The sequence below is a fragment of the Entelurus aequoreus genome, linkage group LG07 (genome assembly GCF_033978785.1).
Source record: "Entelurus aequoreus isolate RoL-2023_Sb linkage group LG07, RoL_Eaeq_v1.1, whole genome shotgun sequence".
In the NCBI taxonomy this organism is placed as follows: domain Eukaryota; kingdom Metazoa; phylum Chordata; class Actinopteri; order Syngnathiformes; family Syngnathidae; genus Entelurus; species Entelurus aequoreus.
This window is the reverse complement of record NC_084737.1, coordinates 83614209-83634039: the sequence shown is the minus strand read 5'-3', so window position 1 is coordinate 83634039 and position 19831 is coordinate 83614209. Positions and strand designations below refer to the sequence as shown.

The 19831-nt window shown below is 39.1% G+C and overlaps 1 protein-coding gene across 3 annotated transcripts in view; it reads left to right on the top strand.

Moving 5' to 3' along the window:
- Positions 1 to 19831, top strand: part of tns2a (tensin 2a) — a 175144-nt gene that overhangs the window by 21838 nt on the left and 133475 nt on the right. The window contains exon 1 of one of the 3 annotated variants that reach the window (XM_062054652.1): positions 11715 to 11880. The exons of the other annotated variants lie outside the window; for them this stretch is intronic. Coding sequence (XP_061910636.1) covers positions 11857 to 11880 — 24 coding nt within the window. The 5' untranslated portion in view covers positions 11715 to 11856. Of the gene's footprint in view, positions 1 to 11714; positions 11881 to 19831 lie in introns of those variants that run through there. 3 annotated transcript variants of the gene reach the window in all.

Here is a 19831-nt window from a genome sequence, read left to right as displayed (position 1 = left end):
TGTAAACAAGAACACGTGAGGCAGAAGACACTTCCTCGTTAACAGCTGCACCTTATCAACACCGAGTGTCTTACGCAATCTGTCCTCAGGCACGCTCCTCCCCTCATTTCCTCCTGCTCCTCACATTTCTGACATTATTCCATGATGTCTCCCATGTGGACACGGCAGACGTACACAAATCCACAGTGGCGTACACACTCAAGTTAATGGCATACTTTTGCGGGACCCTCCACCGTCTCAGCCAATTAAGCGGCAGTTTCCTGTCACCCTCTCCTCACTACGTTCCTTCTTATACCTTTAGGTCACCTTTGCATTGTGAAGCCATCTCTGAGCCACCCTGATCCCCTTTCACAGTCCGTAAAAAGTGGAGAACATTCCTAGAACACCCCTTCTCTCCCTCCCCCTCTTCCCAAATCAAAATCCGGACATTCCACGCGTATGAGCAAGAAGTATGGCCTGCATTAGGCGACCTGCAGTCACATTCTTCTCTGATTGGAAGGCAGATACATTTACCCACCATCATCCCTGTAACTACTGCATAATTATGCACATACATCAATCCATTCTAGGCCTGCAGTTGCCAATAGCCGCCACTAGATGCTGCTCCAAGCCATACACTCTGTAGTTCTACTTCCCATCAGACAATTGCTACATCAAATTGATGAGTGGAGTGGAGGCCATGTGAGCAACATCACACGTGCACACTGTGGCTACACCAGCAGCACACCTGTCCCAAACCTGACTAAATAACAACTTACATCTCCATCCAGCCATCCATTTTATACCGCTTGTCCCTTTCGGGGTCGCGGGGGGTGTGGAGCCTATCTCAGGTGCACCCTGGACAAGTCCCCACCTCATCGCAGGGCCAACACAGATAGACAGACAACATTCTCTTATTATTATAATCAAATGACAGCAGTTATTTACATTTCTAATATAAGTGTTTAGGCCCACTTACGATGACAATAACAACAAATATTGTTTTTCATGAACTGTGTACTTGTATTGTTTGTCTGGGTGGAGGTCCTGCTTTGGAAATAATTTGTACCCCTTTCTAGTTCCCATGAAAACATTCACATGTTGCACAATGAGATGTAAGCAGGGGATCGTGTGCACATTCCTGCAACTTCCTGTTTGTATACTAACAGCATTTCATGATTAATATTTATAAATTAAGACTCCTAATAAATGACACATAGATACTGAAATTCCACGACATAGTGGATTTGCAAACAGCTAAAATGATACACAAAGCAAACTATAACCTGCTAGCCAAGAATGTACAACAATTCTTCTCAAAAAAAGAGGAGAAATATAATCTTAGAGAGAAATGTAATTTAAAACATTTGTACGCACGTACAACACTTAAAGGCCTACTGAAAGCCACTACTAGCGACCACGCAGTCTGATAGTTTATATATCAATGATGAAATCTTAACATTGCAACACATGCCAATACGGCCGGGTTAACTTATAAAGTGACATTTTAAAATTCCCGCCACACTTCCGGTTGAAAATCTCCTTTGGATATGATTTATGCGCATGACGTCATAAAATGCACGGAAGTGTTTGGGCCCTATTGGACACAATACACAAAGCTCTGTTTTCTTCAACAAAATTCCACAGTATTCTGGACATCTGTGTTGGTGAATCTTTTGCAATTTGTTTAATGAACAATGGAGGCTGCAAAGAACAACCTTGTAGGTGGGATTGATCGGTGTCTTAGCGGCTAAGTACAATACTTATAGCCACACAACAAGGACTACTTACCCTGATAGAAGACGCCTAGCTGATGCTTGCCGCCAAACCCACGGATGAAGTCCTTCGTCGCGCCGTTGATCGCTGGAACGCAGGTGAGCACGGCTGTTGATGGGAAGATGAGGGCTGGCTGGCGTAGGTGGAGCGCTAATGTTTTTATCATAGTTCTGTGAGGTCCGGCTGCTAAGTTGCTAAATTAGCCTTAGTGTCGTTAGCAACAGCATTGTTAAGCCTTACCAGGCTGAGAATTTTTAACCGTGTAGTTACATGTCCATGGTTTAATAGTATTGTTGATCTTCTGTCCATCCTTCCAGTCAGGGGTTTATTTATTTTGTTTCTATCTTCATTTGAGAACGATGCTATCACGTTAGCTCAGTAGCTAAGTGTGTCACCGATGTATTGTCGTGGAGATAAAAGTCACTTTAAATGTCCATTTCGCGTGCTCGACTCTCATTTTCAAGAGGACATAGTATCCCAGGTGGTTTGAAATACAAATCCGTGATCCACAATAGAAAAAGGAGAGTGTGGAATCCAATGAGCCAGCTTGTACCTAAGTTACGGTCAGAGCGAAAAAAGATACGTCCTGCACTGCCTCTCAAGTCCTTCACTGTAACGTTCCTCATCTACGAATCTTTCATCCTCGCTCAAATTAATGGGGTAATCATCACTTTCTCGCTCCGAATCTCTCTCGCTCCATTGTAAACAACGGGGAATTGTGAGGAATACTAGCTCCTGTGACGTCACGCTACTTCCACTACAGGCAAGGCTTTTTTTTTATCAGCGAGCAAAAGTTGCGAACTTTATCGTCGATTTTCTCTACTAAATCCTTTCAGCAAAAATATGGCAATATCGCGAAATGATCAAGTATGACACATAGAATGGATCTGCTATTCCCGTTTAAATAAAAAAAAATCATTTCAGTAGGCCTTTAAATAAGCTCGGCTTCTTCCTACTCCTTTTCCAACATGTTGAAAAGAGAAACTGGAAATGGTGATGTATCATGTTGTATGCTTGCATGTTCCAAATAAACTCAAACTCAACTCAACACTAGAATAAGCACACATTTGATTGGTAAATCATAGTGTAACGACCTGGAATGACACTTTATGTGTGGTGTTGGAGTTGTCCGACTTTTTGTGTGTCTGTAAACGCATCGCTGGCTAGGTGCCATATGTGCATGTGTTGGCGCAAGTGAGAAAGAGCGAGCGGCTGCTGTTGATATAACAAAGTTGCTTTTGGTCTGGTTTGTACTGCAGAAAATGACCACTTTTGCTAGATATCATTTTTTTACTAATGTTTTGTTGATGTGTTTATGGCCGACTATAAAGAGTTTTGCTCAGTAAAGTGATGGATGGAATTCATGTCCTCAAAGCGTCTCGACAGACGTTACAATATTTGAACAATGACGACGAAAACTGTTTTCTCTGTCGAAAATTGTTATGCGCTTATTTTTTTATTTGATTTTGTGCGTGGCATAGATTTGCCGTGCGCAGAGGACGCTGGAGCATTGCGCAATTGCACAGGCGCGCACCTTGGAGGGAACGTTGCACACAACCTAACTTATTCATGGTAGAACTTCACAACTGAGGTCTAACTGCCCCAAGTTGTTTCTTCCTAGTCATGTCAGATGCATGCGCCGCCCTCATGCGTAATATTCCATTATTTGTGGCCTTTTCGTAAGCCGATGAACGCACAAGGCAGTGGTTCTAAACATTTTCCACCAAGTACCGCCTCAGAAAACACTTGACTCTCCAAGTACCAGTATAATGGCCAACGTGAAAATAAAGTAGCGTAATTAGCTCAAGTATTCATTAGAAACAAGGCAGATGTTTTATTTAACAAGTACAAACCCCAAAAGCAGTGAAGTTGGCACGTTGTGTAAATGGTAAATAAAAAGAGTATACAATGTTTCCCCTAGAGGGGGGGGGGGGGGGGGGGGGGTTACCCACATATGCGGTCCTCTCCAAGGTTTCTCATAGTCATTCACATCGACGTCCCACTGGGGTGAGTTTTTCCTTGCCCGTATGTGGGCTCTGTACCGAGGATGTCGTTGTGGCTTGTACAGCCCTTTGAGACACTTGTGATTTAGGGCTATATAAATAAACATTGATTGATTGATTGATTGATTGACAATGATTAGCAAATCCTTTTCAACTTCTATTCAATTGAATAGACTGCAAAGACAAGATATTTAACATTTGAACTGGAAAACTTAATTTTTTGCAAAAATTAGCTCATTTGGAATTTGTAACCTGTTTCAAAAAAGCTGGCATAAGTGGCAAAAAAGACTGATAAAGTTGAGGAATGTTCATTCAACACTTATTTGGAACATCCCACAGGTGAACGGGCTAATTGGGAACAGGTGGGTGCCATGATTGGGTATAAAAGTAGATTCCATGAAATGCTCAGTCATTCACAAACAAGGATGGGGCGAGGGTCACCACTTTGTCAACAAATGCGTGAGCAAATTGTCGAACAGTTTAAGAACAACATTTCTCAACCAGCTACTGCAAGGAATTTAGGGATTTCACCATCTACGCTCCGTAATATCATCAAAGGGTTCAGAGAATCTGGAGAAATCACTGCACTTAAGCGGCAAGGCTGAAAACCAACATTACATGCCCATGACCTTCCATCCCTCAGGCTGTACGGCATCAAAAAGCGACATAAGTGTGTAAAGGATATCACCACATGGGATCAGGAACCCTTCAGAAAACCGCTGTCAGTAACTACAGTTGGTCGCTACGTCTGTAAGGGCGAGTTAAAACTCTACTATACAAAGCGAAAGTCATTTATCAACAACACCCAGAAACGCCGCCGGCTTCGCTGAGCCCGAGCTTATCTATCTTTTTTGCAAATATTAGCTCATTTGGAATTCGAGGCCTGCAACATGCTTCAAAAAAGCTGGCACAAGTGGCAAAAAAAAAAGACTGAGAAAGTTGAGGAATGCTCATCAAACACTTATTTGGAACATCCCACTGGTGAATTTAGGGATTTCACCATCTGAGGTCTGTAATATCATCAAAAGGTTCAGAGAATCTGGAGAAATCACTGCACGTAACATTGAATGCCCGTGACCTTGGATCTCTCAAGTGGTATTGCGTCAAAATCTGACATTCCGTGTGTAAAGGATATCGCCACATGGGCTCAGGAACCCTTCAGAAAACCACTGTCAGTAACTACAGTTGGTCGCTACATCTGTAGGGGCGAGTTAAAACTCTACTATGCAAAGCCAAAGCCATTTATCAACAACACCCAGAAGCGCCGCCGGCTTCGCTGGTTTTGGGTTTTGCACAATTCAAGCAAATCAAGCCTCATCTTCCTCTCCATTTCTCCGTTCTGAGGGGCAGTATTCTCCGGTCTTCTCTGGTGCCAAGGAATATGCAGTCTGTTCAATTGAATATAAGTTGAAAAGGATTTGCAAATCATTGTATTCTGTTTTTATTTACCATTTACACAACGTGACAACTTCACTGCTTTTGGGTTTTGTATATTTAATATTTTGGACCACTACAAAATTACACACAATGTACACACATCAATGACACTATGACACTCCATATGCAGTACACATTTCCACACTAGATGGAGCCATACCCCAGTTGGAGAATAACTGACATAAGGGAATGACAACATAAACAGCACCACGAGGAACTTTCTGCTCTGTATTAGCTGTAAAAAGCATACTTATAGGAGAAACAGTGCCATCTGGTGGTGAACTGCACTCCATAGCCATGGGATCTTAAAGGCCTACTGAAATGATTTTTATTTATTTAAACGGGAATAGCAGATCCATTCTATGTGTCATACTTGATCATTTCGCGATATTGCCATATTTTTGCTGAAAGGATTTAGTAGAGAAAATCGACGATAAAGTTCGCAACTTTTGCTCGCTGATAAAAAAAAAGCCTTGCCTGTAGCGGAAGTAGCGTGACGTCACAGGAGCTAGTATTCCTCACAATTCCCCGTTGTTTACAATGGAGCGAGAGAGATTCGGAGCGAGAAAGTGACGATTACCCCATTAATTTGAGCCAGGATGAAAGATTCGTAGATGAGGAACGTTACAGTGAAGGACTAGAGTGCAGTGCAGGACGTATCTTTTTTTGCTCTGACCGTAACTTAGGTACAAGCTGGCTCATTGGATTCCACACTTTCCTTTTTCTATTGTAGATCACAGATTTGTATTTTAAACCACCTGGGATACTATATCCTCTTGAAAATGAGTGTCGAGAACGCGAAATGGACATTCAGTGCCTTTTATCTCCACGACAATACATCGGCGAAATGCTTTAGCTACGAGCTAACGTGATAGCATCGTGCTTTAACTGCATATAGAAACAAAAAAATAAAGGATAGAAGGAAGGATAGATAGAAAATCAACAATACTATTAAACCATGGACATTTAAATACACGGTTAATGCTTTCCAGGCTGGCGAAGGTTAACAATGCTGTGCTAACGACGCCATTGAAGCTAACTTAGCAACTTAGCAACAGGACCTCACAGAGCTATGCTAAAAACATTAGCTCTCCACCTACACCAGCCAGCCCTCATCTACTCATCAACACCCGTGCTCACCTGCGTTCCAGCGATCGGCAGAAGGACGAAGGACTTCACCCGATGCGTTTGGCGGCCCGGAGACGTAGGAAGTCAAGGTGAGGTCGGCGGCTAGCGCGGCTAGCGCTCCAACAAAGTCCTCCTGGTTGTGTTGCTGTAGTCCGCTGCTAATACACCGATCCCACCTACAACTGTCTTCTTTGCAGCCTTCATTGTTCATTAAACAAATTGCAAAAGATGTCCAGAATACTGTGGAATTATGAAATGAAAACAGAGCTTTTTGCATAGGATTCTACGGGGTACCATAACTTCCGTTACTCGGACTTCGTCACGCGCATACGTCATCATACCGCGACGTTTCAGCCGGATATTTCCCGGGAAGTTTTAAATGTCACTTTATAAGTTAACCCGGCCGTATTGGCATGTGTTGCAATGTTAAGATTTCATCATTGATATATAAACTATCAGACTGCGTGGTCGCTAGTAGTGGCTTTCAGTAGGCCTTTAAATAAAACCTGCGCCCCTATAAAAACTATGCAGTAACAAAAATGATGGAAACTTTGAACATCTTGTGATTAACGACTCTATAAATACATTTGGATTGATTGATTATTAAAAATATATAATTTAAATGGCTAAACTAAAATAACATGTAACTAAAAATAAACTAACTGATATAAACTTTGAACTAAAGTGTGTGTATAAAAATTATTAACTAAAATATTTCAATTTGAACTAAAACCGATAAATACTGTTAGCCTGTTTTTGGGAATGCACATTATGTACATTCAAGTAAAACAATAGATGAATGTTCCTGTGTATGATATTCTCACATTAAAATTGCATTTGTGTCCAAATATTGCCGTCTTTTTTTTTTTAAAGTTAATTTAAATTATACTAGCAAATAATATGCTGCAATTGATGGCGATTTAATTACAATTCAAAAGTGTGATTGACCTGAATAAAAAAGTGTATTGTTTAAAAACACTAAAAATATATATGTATTTAAATACATGTTTTTAGATTAAAACATATTTAATCAAAAAATAGTCAAATGTATATTTGTTTTGATTTAATCAAAATGTCAAACTCTCAAACACTGTACGTTAGTCAATTAACATATTTATTATTTAGTTTCAAATTTTCGTGAAATTTGCACTATAGATCAGGGGCCGTACTTATCAAGCTTCTTAGAATTACTCCTAAGAAGTCTGCTAAGAGTTGACTTAAGAGTAAATAAATTCTTGGCTGAAAGCTGCACTTAAAAGTTAGTTATCAAGCGTCTTACTCACACTTTCAGCGAAGTGTAGGACTGAATCTTAAGTGTCACACTCAGAGCTGAATTACGACATTACTATGTGCCGTAAACGCAATTTTAGGTGACGTCATTTCTGTGTCCATAGAAATGACCAATCACGGAAGGGAATCCCTTGTCTAAGAATAAAGAAATATCTTGGAAATATTTAAGTGGACAATGGGAGTGTATATTTTGACAATAAACTACAAAATAATACAAAACAAACTAGTCCCCGCCGGCACTCACGCTACCGCTCCCTCTCTTCTCTCGCCCACACACTCACTGACGTCACTCACCTCACGGCCACACACATACGCTACTGTCATAACATTTTCTTTCCAATTCATTAATTAGGCAACTAATTTGAAACTGGTGTGGGTGGCTCTATATATACTAGCCCACTGCAGACACATGCAGAAATCAACAAGGAATCGAAAAGTATTAAATCTGTGACAAAAATAATATCCGCTCTGTCTAAACGATACCGTTTGATCAGCTGCTCATCATCAAAAAAAAAAAAAAACATTGTTCCGTTCCCTGAACGTTGGCGCACGTCTCTCTCGCCTCAGTGCCATCCCCCTGCTGGCAACTCCTAACCACTTAAGACACCTCTGAAGGTCTCTTAAATATCGTGGAGAGTAGGAGTGATTCTTAGACTTAAGAACGTTGATAAAAAGCTTTTATTCTTAAGTTTGAGAGTAGGACTAAATTTCGCAAATTCTCAGGACTTAAGTGTAAAATGGCACTCTAAGAAGCTTGATAAGTACGGCCCCAGGGGTCCCCAAACTTTTTGACCCGGGGGCCGCATTGGGTTAAAAAAATGTGCCCATGGGCCGTGCTGTATGTATGTATGTATGTGTGTGCTGTATGTATGTATGTATGTGTGCATGTGTATGTGTGTGTGTGTGTATATATAAATGTGTATATGTCACGATTCGATTCAATATCGATTCTTGGGGTCACAATTTGATTCAAAATCTTTTTTTTTTTTCAATTCAACACGATTCTCGATTCAAAAACGTTATTTCCCCGATTGAAAAGGATTGTCTATTGATGGAATACATAGATTTCAGCAGGATCTACCCCAGTCTGCTGACATGCAAGCAGAGTAGTAGATTTGTGTAAAAAGCTTTTATAATTGTAAGGGACAATGTTTTATCAACTGATTGCAATAATGTACATTTGTTTTAACTATTAAATGAAGCAAAAATATGACTTATTTTATCTTTGTGAAAATATTGGACACAGTGTGTTGTCAAGCTTATGAGATGCGATGCAAGTGTAAGCCACTGTCACACTATTGTTCTTTTTTAATTTTTTTTTATAAATGTCTAATGATAATGTCAATGAGGGATTTTTAATCACTGCTATGTTGAAATTGTAACTAATATTGATACTGTTGTTGATAATATTCATTTTTGTTTCACTACTTTTGGATTGTTCTGTGTGGTGTTTGTGTCTCCTCTCAATTGCTCTGTTTATTGCAGTTCTGAGTGTTGTTGGGTCGGGTTTGGTTTTGGAATTGGGTTGCATTGTTATGGTATTGCTGTGTATTGTTTTGTTGGATTGATGAATTAAAAAAAATGTATATATATTAAAAAAAAAAAGAAAACAGATTTTTTAAAAATGAGAATCGATTCTGAATCGCACAACGTGAGAATCGCGATTCGAATTCGAATTGATTTTTTCCCACACCCCTAATATATATACATCTATATATGTATATGTATGTATATGTATATGTATATGTCTGTATATGTATATGTCTGTATATGTATATGTATATGTATATATATATATATATATATATATATATATATATATATATATATATATATATATATATATATATATATATATATATATATATAAGGGTTGTGGGAAAAAATCGATTCGAATTCGAATCACGATTCTCACGTTGTGCGATTCAGAATCGATTCTCATTTTTAAAAAATCCATTTAAAAAAAAAAAAAATTAAATTCATCAATCCAACAAAACAATACACAGCAATACCATAACAATGCAACCCAATTCCAAAACCAAACCTGACCCAGCAACACTTGTTCCTTGTGCGGCCCGGTACCAATCGATCCACGAACCGGAACCGGGCCGCGGCCCGGTGGTTGGGGACCACTGGTTTATAGGGTTAGGCGCAATAAGTGTTCAACTTCAGCCTTAAACCCTTTCGGTCTGCAACATTTTTAATTTATGAATGTACAACTCTTTGTTTATGTAAAACGGTTTGTTTATTTTGTCGACCACTGACCGAAGAAATAATAAACTAAACTAAACTGGGGGGGGCGAAGTTGGTAGAGTGGCCGTGCCAGCAATCGGAGGGTTGCTGGTTACTGGGGTTCAATCCCCACCTTCTACCATCCTAGTCACGTCTGTTGTGTCCTTGGGCAAGACACTTCACCCTTGCTCCTGATGGCTGCTGGTTAGCGCCTTGCATGGCAGCTCCCGCCATCAGTGTGTGAATGTGTGTGTGAATGTGGAAATACTGTCAAAGCGCTTTGAGTACCTGGAAGGTAGAAAAGCGCTATACAAGTATAACCCATTTATCATTATTATCATTTAAACCAGGGGTCACCAACGCGGTGCCCGCGGGCACCAGGTAGCCCGTAAGGACCAGATGAGTAGCCCGCTGGCCTGTTCTAAAAATAGCTCAAATAGCAGCACTTACCAGTGAGCTGCCTCTATTTTTTAAATTGTATTTATTTACTAGCAAGCTGGTCTCGCTTTGCCCGACATTTTAATTCTAAGAGAGACAAAACTCAAATAGAATTTGAAAATCCAAGAAAATATTTTAAAGACTTGGTCTACACTTGTTTAAATAATTTCATAAATTTTTGTACTTTGCTTCTTATAACTTTCAGAAAGACAATTTTAGAGAAAAAATACAACCTTAAAAATGATTTTAGGATTTTTAAACACATATAGCTTTTTACCTTTTAAATTCCTTCCTCTTCTTTCCTGACAATTTAAATCAATGTTCAAGTAAAAAAATTGTTTTTATTGTAAAGAATAATAAATACATTTTAATTTAATTCTTCATTTTAGCTTCTGTTTTTTCGACGAAAAATATTTGTGAAATATCTCTTCAAACTTATTATGATTAAAATTCAAAAAAATTATTCTGGCAAATCTAGAAAATCTGTAGAATCTAATTTAAATCTTATTTCAAAGTCTTTTGAATTTCTTTTAAAATTTTTGTTCTGGAAAATGTAGAAGAAATAATGATTTGTCTTTGTTAGAAATATAGCTTGGTCCAATTTGTTATATATTCTAACAAAGTGTAGATTGGATTTTAACCTATTTAAAACATGTCATCAAAATTCTAAAATTAATCTTAATCAGAAAAATTACTAATGATGTTCCATAAATTAAATTTTTTCAAAAACATTTGAATTAGCTAGTTTTTCTCTTCTTTTTTTCGGTTGAATTTTAAAGAGTTGAAATTGAAGATAAACTATGTTTCAAAATTGAATTGTCATTTTTTTCGTGTTTTCTCCTCTTTTAAACCGTTCAATTAAGTGTAAATATCATTAATTATTAATAATAACATAGAGTTAAACGTAAATTGAGCAAAATGGCTATTTCTGGCAATTTATTTAAGTGTGTATCAAACTGGTAGCCCTTCGCATTAATCACTACCCAAGAAGTAGCTCTTGGTTCAAAAAGGTTGGTGACCCCTGATTTAAACTAAGGAGATAAATAAAAATAAATTAATTAATTCCTGTGGGCTGGATTTTGGATGCTGGCGGGCTGTATCTGGCCCCTGGGTCGTAGTTTGGGGACCCCTGATATAAATGGAAACTCCTCTACATCTGTGTAAAATTGCATTTTTACTTTAAATGTACATTACAAGAGAATATAAGCTTACAACACAACTAGTGTGGTGTGACAATCATTGGTACTTTAACTTGAATAATGACTTAAATACAAACTTGTAGCCCTCCTTTCCCTCCTGGAACCGTTTCCACCAATCAGGAGCGGCCATCTTCACGCTCCCCTCCCCTAAGCGACCAATAGGAGGGCGAGTGTCGGCCATGTCCCGCCCCCTGGCGTGGAGCTGCGTGTGGCCCCACCCTGTCGTGTCAGCCCACCACCACCACCACCACCACCACCACCACCCACTAGCACCACTGAGGAAGGGAGGCTGGAAAAGTCATCTCTCCCACGAACGAGTGTGGCCGTGTTCATGGAGCCTCTCCTCGGCGTGAAAGACGACAGCAGCGGGGGCCATGTTTAGCGGGAAGATGAGCAAGGTAGGCCGGGGGGAGTTGGACTTTGTTTCGGGGACTTCTTTTCCCCACTTCTGGATGAGTGAGGCTGACTTTTAGTACGCACTCGGGATTTGGGAGTTGTACTTTCGGAGAATGGATGTCCTTGTTGCGTGGGAATGGATTCCAGTGACATATGCGAGTGTTCCAGGTCATATGATGCGTTAAGAAGCCGCCCTCCTCCCTTCACTCCCTCGGGGTTAATTACGACGTCAGAGGCGGTCATGTCACGCAGCTGAAGGATTACCAGGAAACTCACCTCCCGTGTAAATATATTCCTGATAAATACCGTGTCAATTAGTCGGGGTGGGGGAAAAAATCGATTCGAATTCAAATCGCGATTCAGTATCGATTCTCATTTTTCAAAAATCGATAATTTTTTTTTTTTTTTAATTTAAAAAAATTGTTTTTAATTTTTTTTTTTAATTAATCAACCCAACAAAGCAATACACAGCCATACCATAACAATGCAATACAATTCCAAAACTAGGGATGTCCGATAATGGCTTTTTGTCGATATTCCGATATTGTCCAACTCATTAATTATCGATACCGATATCAACCGATACCGATATACACAGTCGTGGAATTAACACATTATTATGCCTAATTTGGACAACCAGGCATACTTGCCAACCTTGAGACCTCCAATATCGGGAGGTGGGGGGCGTGGTTATTTACAGCTAGAATTCACCAACTCGAGTATTTCATATATATTTCATATATACATATATATATACATATATACACTACCGTTCAAAAGTTTGGGGTCACCCAAACAATTTAGTGGAATAGCCTTCATTTCTAAGAACAAGAATAGAGTGTCGAGTTTCAGATGAAAGTTCTCTTTTTCTGGCCATTTGGAGCGTTTCATTGACCCCACAAATGTGATGCTCCAGAAAGTCAATCTGCTCAAAGGAAGGTCAGTTTTGTAGCTTCTGTAACAAGCTAAAGTGTTTTCAGATGTGTGAACATGATTGTACAAGGGTTTTCTAATCATCAATTAGCCTTCTGAGCCAACGGGCAAACACATTGTACCATTAGAACACTGGAGTGATAGTTGCTGGAAATGGGCCTCTATACACCTATGTAGATATTGCACCAAAAAGCAGACAATTGCAGCTAGAATAGTCATTTACCACATTAGCAATGTATAGAGTGTATTTCTTTCAAGTTAAGACTAGTTTAAAGTTATCTTCATTGAAAAATAAGGACATTTCAATGTGACCCTAAACTTTTGAACGGTAGTGTATGTATATATATATATATATATATATATATATATATATATATATGTATGAAATACTTGACTTTCAGTGAATTCTAGCTATATATATATATATATATATATTTTTTATTTATTTTTATTTTATTTACATAGAAAAATAAATAAATACTTGAATTTCAGTGTTCCAGTGGCTATCCATTAGATGGCAGTATTGTCCTGTTTAACTTCTCTGTTCATGATGAGTATATCATTTCGGCCGCCATGTCTGTAATTTCCTCGTTCTTCCGCTTCGTCTCCTTGTCGTGTGCGCAGTTGTGCACTCTCTAAAAGCCCTAGATGTTATGACGTCTTTGGGCAGGCAAGCTGTTTATATTGTGGGAAAGAGGACGTGAGAACAGGCTGTCCCCACTCAGTCTCAGGTCCGCATTGAGCTGGAGGGGGCGTGGCCTCCAGCTCCGGCTGAATACCGGGAGTTTGTCGGGAGAAAATCTCTGCCGGGGGGTTGTCGGGAGAGGCGCTGGATACCGGGATTCTCCCGCTAAAAACGGGAGGGTTGGCAAGTATGCAACCAGGTATGGTGAATATAAGGTCCTTTTTAAAAAAAATTATAAGATAAGATAAATAAATTCAAAACATTTTCTTGAATAAAAAAGAAAGTACAAAAATATAAAAACAGTTACATAAAAACTAGTAATTAATTCAAATGAGTAAAATTAAGTGTTAAAGGTTAGTACTATTAGTGGAGCAGCAGCACGCACAATCATGTGTGCTTACGGACTGTATCCCTTGCAGACTGTATCCTTCCATCCATCCATCTTCTTCCGCTTATCCGAGGTCGGGTCGCGGGGGCAGCAGCCTAAGCAGGGAAGCCCAGACTTCCCTCTTCGTCCAGCTCCTCTCGGGGGATCCCGAGGCGTTCCCAGGCCAGCCGGGAGAGATAGTCTTCCCAACGTGTCCTGGGTCTTCCCTAGGGAGGCGTTCGGGTGGCATCCTGACCAGATGCCCGAACCACCTCATCTGGCTCCTCTCCATGTGGAGGAGCAGCGGCTTTACTTTGAGCTCCTCCCGGATGGCAGAACTTCTCGATATTGAATCGAATCGTGGGACACCCAAAGATTTGCAGCCCTAGTGTCAATGCCCACTGGTGGGCAAACAAACGTTGCTGCGGATGTTTTGTTTTGTTTGTATGACTCATGTTGGGAATGTTTGGGAGTGGGAGTCCAAGTGATGACTCTGCATTCGTGGGCAGATCTCGCTGATATTGTATAGAGCTTTTTTTTTTTTTTTAAATGTGCTTATGACAGGGGTGTCAAACTGGTTTTCATTGAGGGCCACATCACAGTGAAGTGAAGTGAATTATATTGATATAGCGCTTTTCTCTAGTGACTCAAAACGCTTTTACATAGTGAAACCCAATATCCAAGTTACATTTAAACCAGTGTGGGTGGCGCTGGGAGCGGGTGGGTAAAGTGTCTTGCCCAAGGACACAACGGCAGTGACTAGGATGGCGGAAGCGGGGATCGAACCTGGAACCCTCAAGTCCATAGTGGGGCCAGCAGGGGATCAATATGAGTGGAGACGTCATTAACTGATGCACAGATGAGTGGGGAGGGGGGCAGAGCAGAAAAGAGACGGCAGATCAACTAGTCTAAAAGGGGGCGGGGGGAGTCTATTTAAAGGCTAGAGCAGGGGTCACCAACGCGGTGCCCGCGGGCACCAGGTAGCCCGTAAGGACCAGATGAGTAGCCCGCTGGCCTGATCTAAAAATAGCTCAAATAGCAGCACTTACCAGTGAGCTGCCTCTATTTTTAAAAATTGTATTTATTTACTAGCAAGCTGGTCTCGCTTTGCCCAACATTTTTAATTCTAAGAGAGACAAAACTCAAATAGAATTTGAAAATCCAAGAAAATATTTTAAAGACTTGGTCTTCACTTGTTTAAATAAATTCATTATTTTTTTTTACTTTGCTTCTTATAACTTTCAGAAAGACAATTTTAGAGAAAAAATACAGCCTTAAAAATTATTTTAGGATTTTTAAACACATATACCTTTTTACCTTTTAAATTCCTTCCTCTTCTTTCCTGGCAATTTAAATCAATGTTCAAGTAAATTTATTTTTTTATTGTAAAGAATAATAAATACATTTTAATTTAATTCTTCATTTTAGCTTCTGTTTTTTCGACAAAGAATATTTGTGAAGTATTTCTTCAAACTTATGATTAAAATTCAAAAAAATTATTCTGGCAAATCTAGAAAATCTGTAGAATCAAATTTAAATCTTATTTCAAAGTCTTTTGAATTTCTTTTAAAATTTTTGTTCTGAAAAATCTAGAAGAAATAATGATTTGTCTTTGTTAGAAATATAGCTTGGTCCAATTTGTTATATATTCTAAAAAAATTGTAGATTGGATTTTAACCTATTTAAAACATGTCATTAAAATTCTAAAATTAATCTTAATCAGGAAAAATGACTAATGATGTTCCATAAATTCTTTTTTTAATTTTTTCAAAAAGATTCGAATTAGCTAGTTTTTCTCTTCTTTTTTTTGGTTGAATTTTGAATTTTAAAGAGTCGAAATTGAAGATAAACTATGTTTCAAAATTTAATTGTCATTTTTTTCGTGTTTTCTCCTCTTTCAAACCGTTCAATTAAGTGTAAACATCATTAATTATTAATAATAACAGAGTTAAAGGTAAATTGAGCAAATTGGCTATTTCTGGCAATTTATTTAAGTGTGTATCAAACTGGTAGCCCTTCGCATTAATCACTACCCAAGAAGTAGCTCTTGCTTTCAAAAAGGTTGGTGACTCCTGGGCTAGAGTGTCACGTCCTGGACTTTGGGGGGTTTGTTTTCCCGAGATGCAAGAAAAGTTGGATCGGACATGGCGTGAAGGTAGGGACGTGGTTTAATTTATCACTCAAAAAGGGTACAAACAAAAGGCGCGCACAACAACGCGGAGAACAAACTTGGCTCTGAACAAAAACTTCCACTTGACGTGGACTAAGGACATGAAACAAAAGAACTGCTAAACGTGACATGAATAAACAAAACTTACTTGGTCAAGCATGGAACTACGGCATGGAACGCGTAATCATGGGAGTAACAGGGGTAATGTCGCCAGGACGACCAACAGAAAAAGACAGGCTTAAATGACAGTGACATGATTAACACAGGTGCGTGTGTCCAAATGAGCAACAGGTGAAACTGATGGGTAACCACGGAAACCAAACAAGGGAGTGAAAAAGCAGGAACTAAGTGTCCAAAAGCCAAACAGCACATGGCCAAACAAAAACATGATCAAAAGACATGACATAGAGTATACAAATTAGTTTTAAGATGGGACTTAAATGCTTTAAGTCCCATCATAATCCCAATCATTATAACGATTTTAAAATTAAGTAAAATTATGCATGCGGGCAATAACCTGTGATTAATCAAAATTCTAATTGATCTGATTTAAAAAAAAATATATATATATATATATTGACTGCATTGATATACATGTGTACTAGTAATCACCTCATATTATTACACCATTGCCTATTCACTCATCCATCCATCCATCCATCTTCTTCCGCTTATCCGAGGTCGGGTCGCGGGGGCAGCAGCCTAAGCAGGGAAGCCCAGACTTCCCTCTCCCCGGCCACTTCGTCCAGCTCTTTCCAGGGGGATCCCGATGCGTTCCCAGGCCAGCCGGTAGACATAGTCTTGCCTATTCACTCGATTATTAGATTTTTTCACTTTCAAACTAATGTTATCTTTACTAACATATTTTTGTAATATATGATATAATAATGTAATATTGTAATATTATTACAACAATACATATATGTAATATTTGGCATAATTAGACAATAACGTTTAGAAGATATGCATTTTTTCCTGTCAAAATCGAAATAATTATTTGCATTTAGTAAAAATAAATTAAGTATTTTATTAACACATTTTTCCCAGGCTTTGGCGGGTCACATACAATGATGTGGCGAGCTAGATCCGGCCCCCGGGCCTTGAGTTCGACACCTGTGGCTTATGACATGTGTGTTAAATATTTAATACATAGCAGCTATTTGCTATTATCGTCATTACAAACCTCATGCCTATAAGTACCGTAAGTTTGGGGCTTTTTGTAATAGTCTTCTGAGTGACTCCCTGTTCCTGCCAAATCTCACTGTCCCTTTTCTGCGCCAAGCAACAAGTAGCCATTTGTGTATTTAATGCATAGATGTGGCTTTAATCGCAAACGTCACCTGTGTGACTCATTTTAAGGCTTTTTCGGAGTACATTTCTATCTTTCGGTCCCTGCCAAATGACCCTGTTCTTTTTCCCCTTGCGGTGTGTGGCTATTTCCATTATGTAACTCAGTGGTTCTCAAACTTTGTTCTCCCAGTACCACCTCAGAAAACACTCCAAATACTAAAAAAGACGTGTGTTCTTGTTTTCCTTAATGATTGTGAACGATAGACAAAATTCCCCCCAAAAGTGCAAGTCCCTTTTAAGTTTACCCGTCCCCATGTTTAGACCTAAAAAAAAAAAAGGTAAACATCACGTAATACTGTTTTTGTTGTCATTTTCTGTTCTGTGGTTATCATCATACTTCCCCTATTCACAGTTGGGGCATATACTCCAAGTGCTAACTGCTAGCCTCAAACACATACACAGAATAAATGTAACATAAAGACATGCGGCAATTTATACACATCGCAACACAAAAAGCACAGAACAGCTGCATTTCAAAAAGAGAGGTAAAACAAAAGTAGTGAACAGAAGGAAAACAAATTATAAATAAATACCGTGAAAATGTCGGACAAGCAGAAATGCAAAAATCCATGTTTGTTTACTGTGGAAGTCGACTGCTTCTTCAGCACGTGAGCAAACTCAATAATGTTTTTGTTGCTATTTCCTGTTCTGTGGTTGTCATCATACTTCCCCTATTCGCAGCTACTTGTTTGGGGCATCTACTGCAAGTGCTAACTGCTAGCCTCAAACACATACCGTATTTCCTTGAATTGCCGCCGGGAATATAGTATTCGCCTGCCTAGAATTACAGCCGGGTCAAACTCGTTTCGCAAAATAATTAGTGCATGCTTGGCACTTCCGCCGGGTCAAATATGAGTCATTAAATGACTCCCGCCTCCTGGTGGTAGAGGGCGCAAGTGATCCTTCTTGCGACTACCAGTACTGCAGAAGACCGGTGCTGCAGAAGAAGACAACAAGCAGCATGCGTGAGCCGCGATCGTTTGCTTGCACTTTTACCATGGAGGATTACATATCTAAATCGAAGCAGAAGGTAATAATTAAAGGAATATCTCCAGAGACTTTTAAAACTGAAGAAAGATAAGGAAGACTGCCTTTGATCAGAAGCAGCTGCAGATGGACATCATTTATAAGTAAAGGTAAGACCATAATAACTTTTTTTTTTAATTAAATGTGCTTTGCATGATAAGGTAAGCGCCGGATTGAGAAGAGGTTTTAAAATAATTAGCGCATGCTTGCCCATCCCGCATGCTTTTGGTAAGCGCAGGAGTGAGAAGAGTTTTTAAATTAATTAGCGCCCCTGCGGCTATTCAAGGAAATAAGGTACACAGAATAAATGTAACATGAAGACGTCCGGCAATTTATACACATCACAACACAAAAAGCACAGAACAGCTACATTTCAAAAAGAGAGGTAAAACAAATGTAGTGAACAGAAGGAAAAAATGATGGATAAAACACTCCAAATACCACCATAATGACCAACATTAAAATACAGTTGCATAGTACGCCTAAGTCAGGGGTCGGCAACCCAAAATATTGAAAGAGCCATATTGGACCAAAAATACAAAAAACAAATCTGTCTGAAGCCGCAAAAAATGAAAAGCCTTATATACTGTAAGTCTCATAATGAAGGCAACACATGACGTAAGTGTCTATATTAGCTGTGACAGCCTACTATCAAAATGACTATGTGTCGCAGGCTGAAGCAAGTCTTTGTTGAAGAAATGTTGAAATGTAATATTTATTCTACATATTTTTACAACATTAGAAACCATTAGTAAATCAGAGGCTACTCAGAAGGTGAGATAACTCCTGGAAATGACTGGCTCAAAATGGCCAAAGGTATAGATGTGTGTGTCCAAGTTAAAGGAAACGGCAGGCTGTCTTCTTCTAATAGATTTATTACAATCTTTGGCAAGCTAGGTAATGTTTGCTGTGGTCTGGAACAACACGGCACACAAACAACTATCAGAAATGCAGCCAATATTACATACAGATAATGTGTCTTGAGACATGCAAAACTAAATTATATACAAAGAGGATAAAAGTAAAGGAAATTAAATGAGCTCAAATATAGCTACAAACGAGGCATAATGATGCAATATGTACATACAGCTAGCCTAAATAGCATGTTAGCATTGATTAGCCTGCAGTCATGCCTGATTAGCACTCCAACAAGTCAATAACATCAACAAAGCGCACCTTTGTGCATTCACGCACAGCTTGAAACTTTTGGTGGACAAAATGAGACAAAGAAGGAGTTTACATGTAAACAAAGTGTTGCGTCACACAGTCCACACTATGGTGAGTTCAAGAACCGCCGACATTAGTAGGACAAAGCGATGTTCGCCAAATACTCTCATCAGTGAAGCGTACACACAAACATATTCAACAGAGGTAGTTCTCACAATCGGGAAGGTTTGTGTCATGTTTGTCCTCAAACAAAAA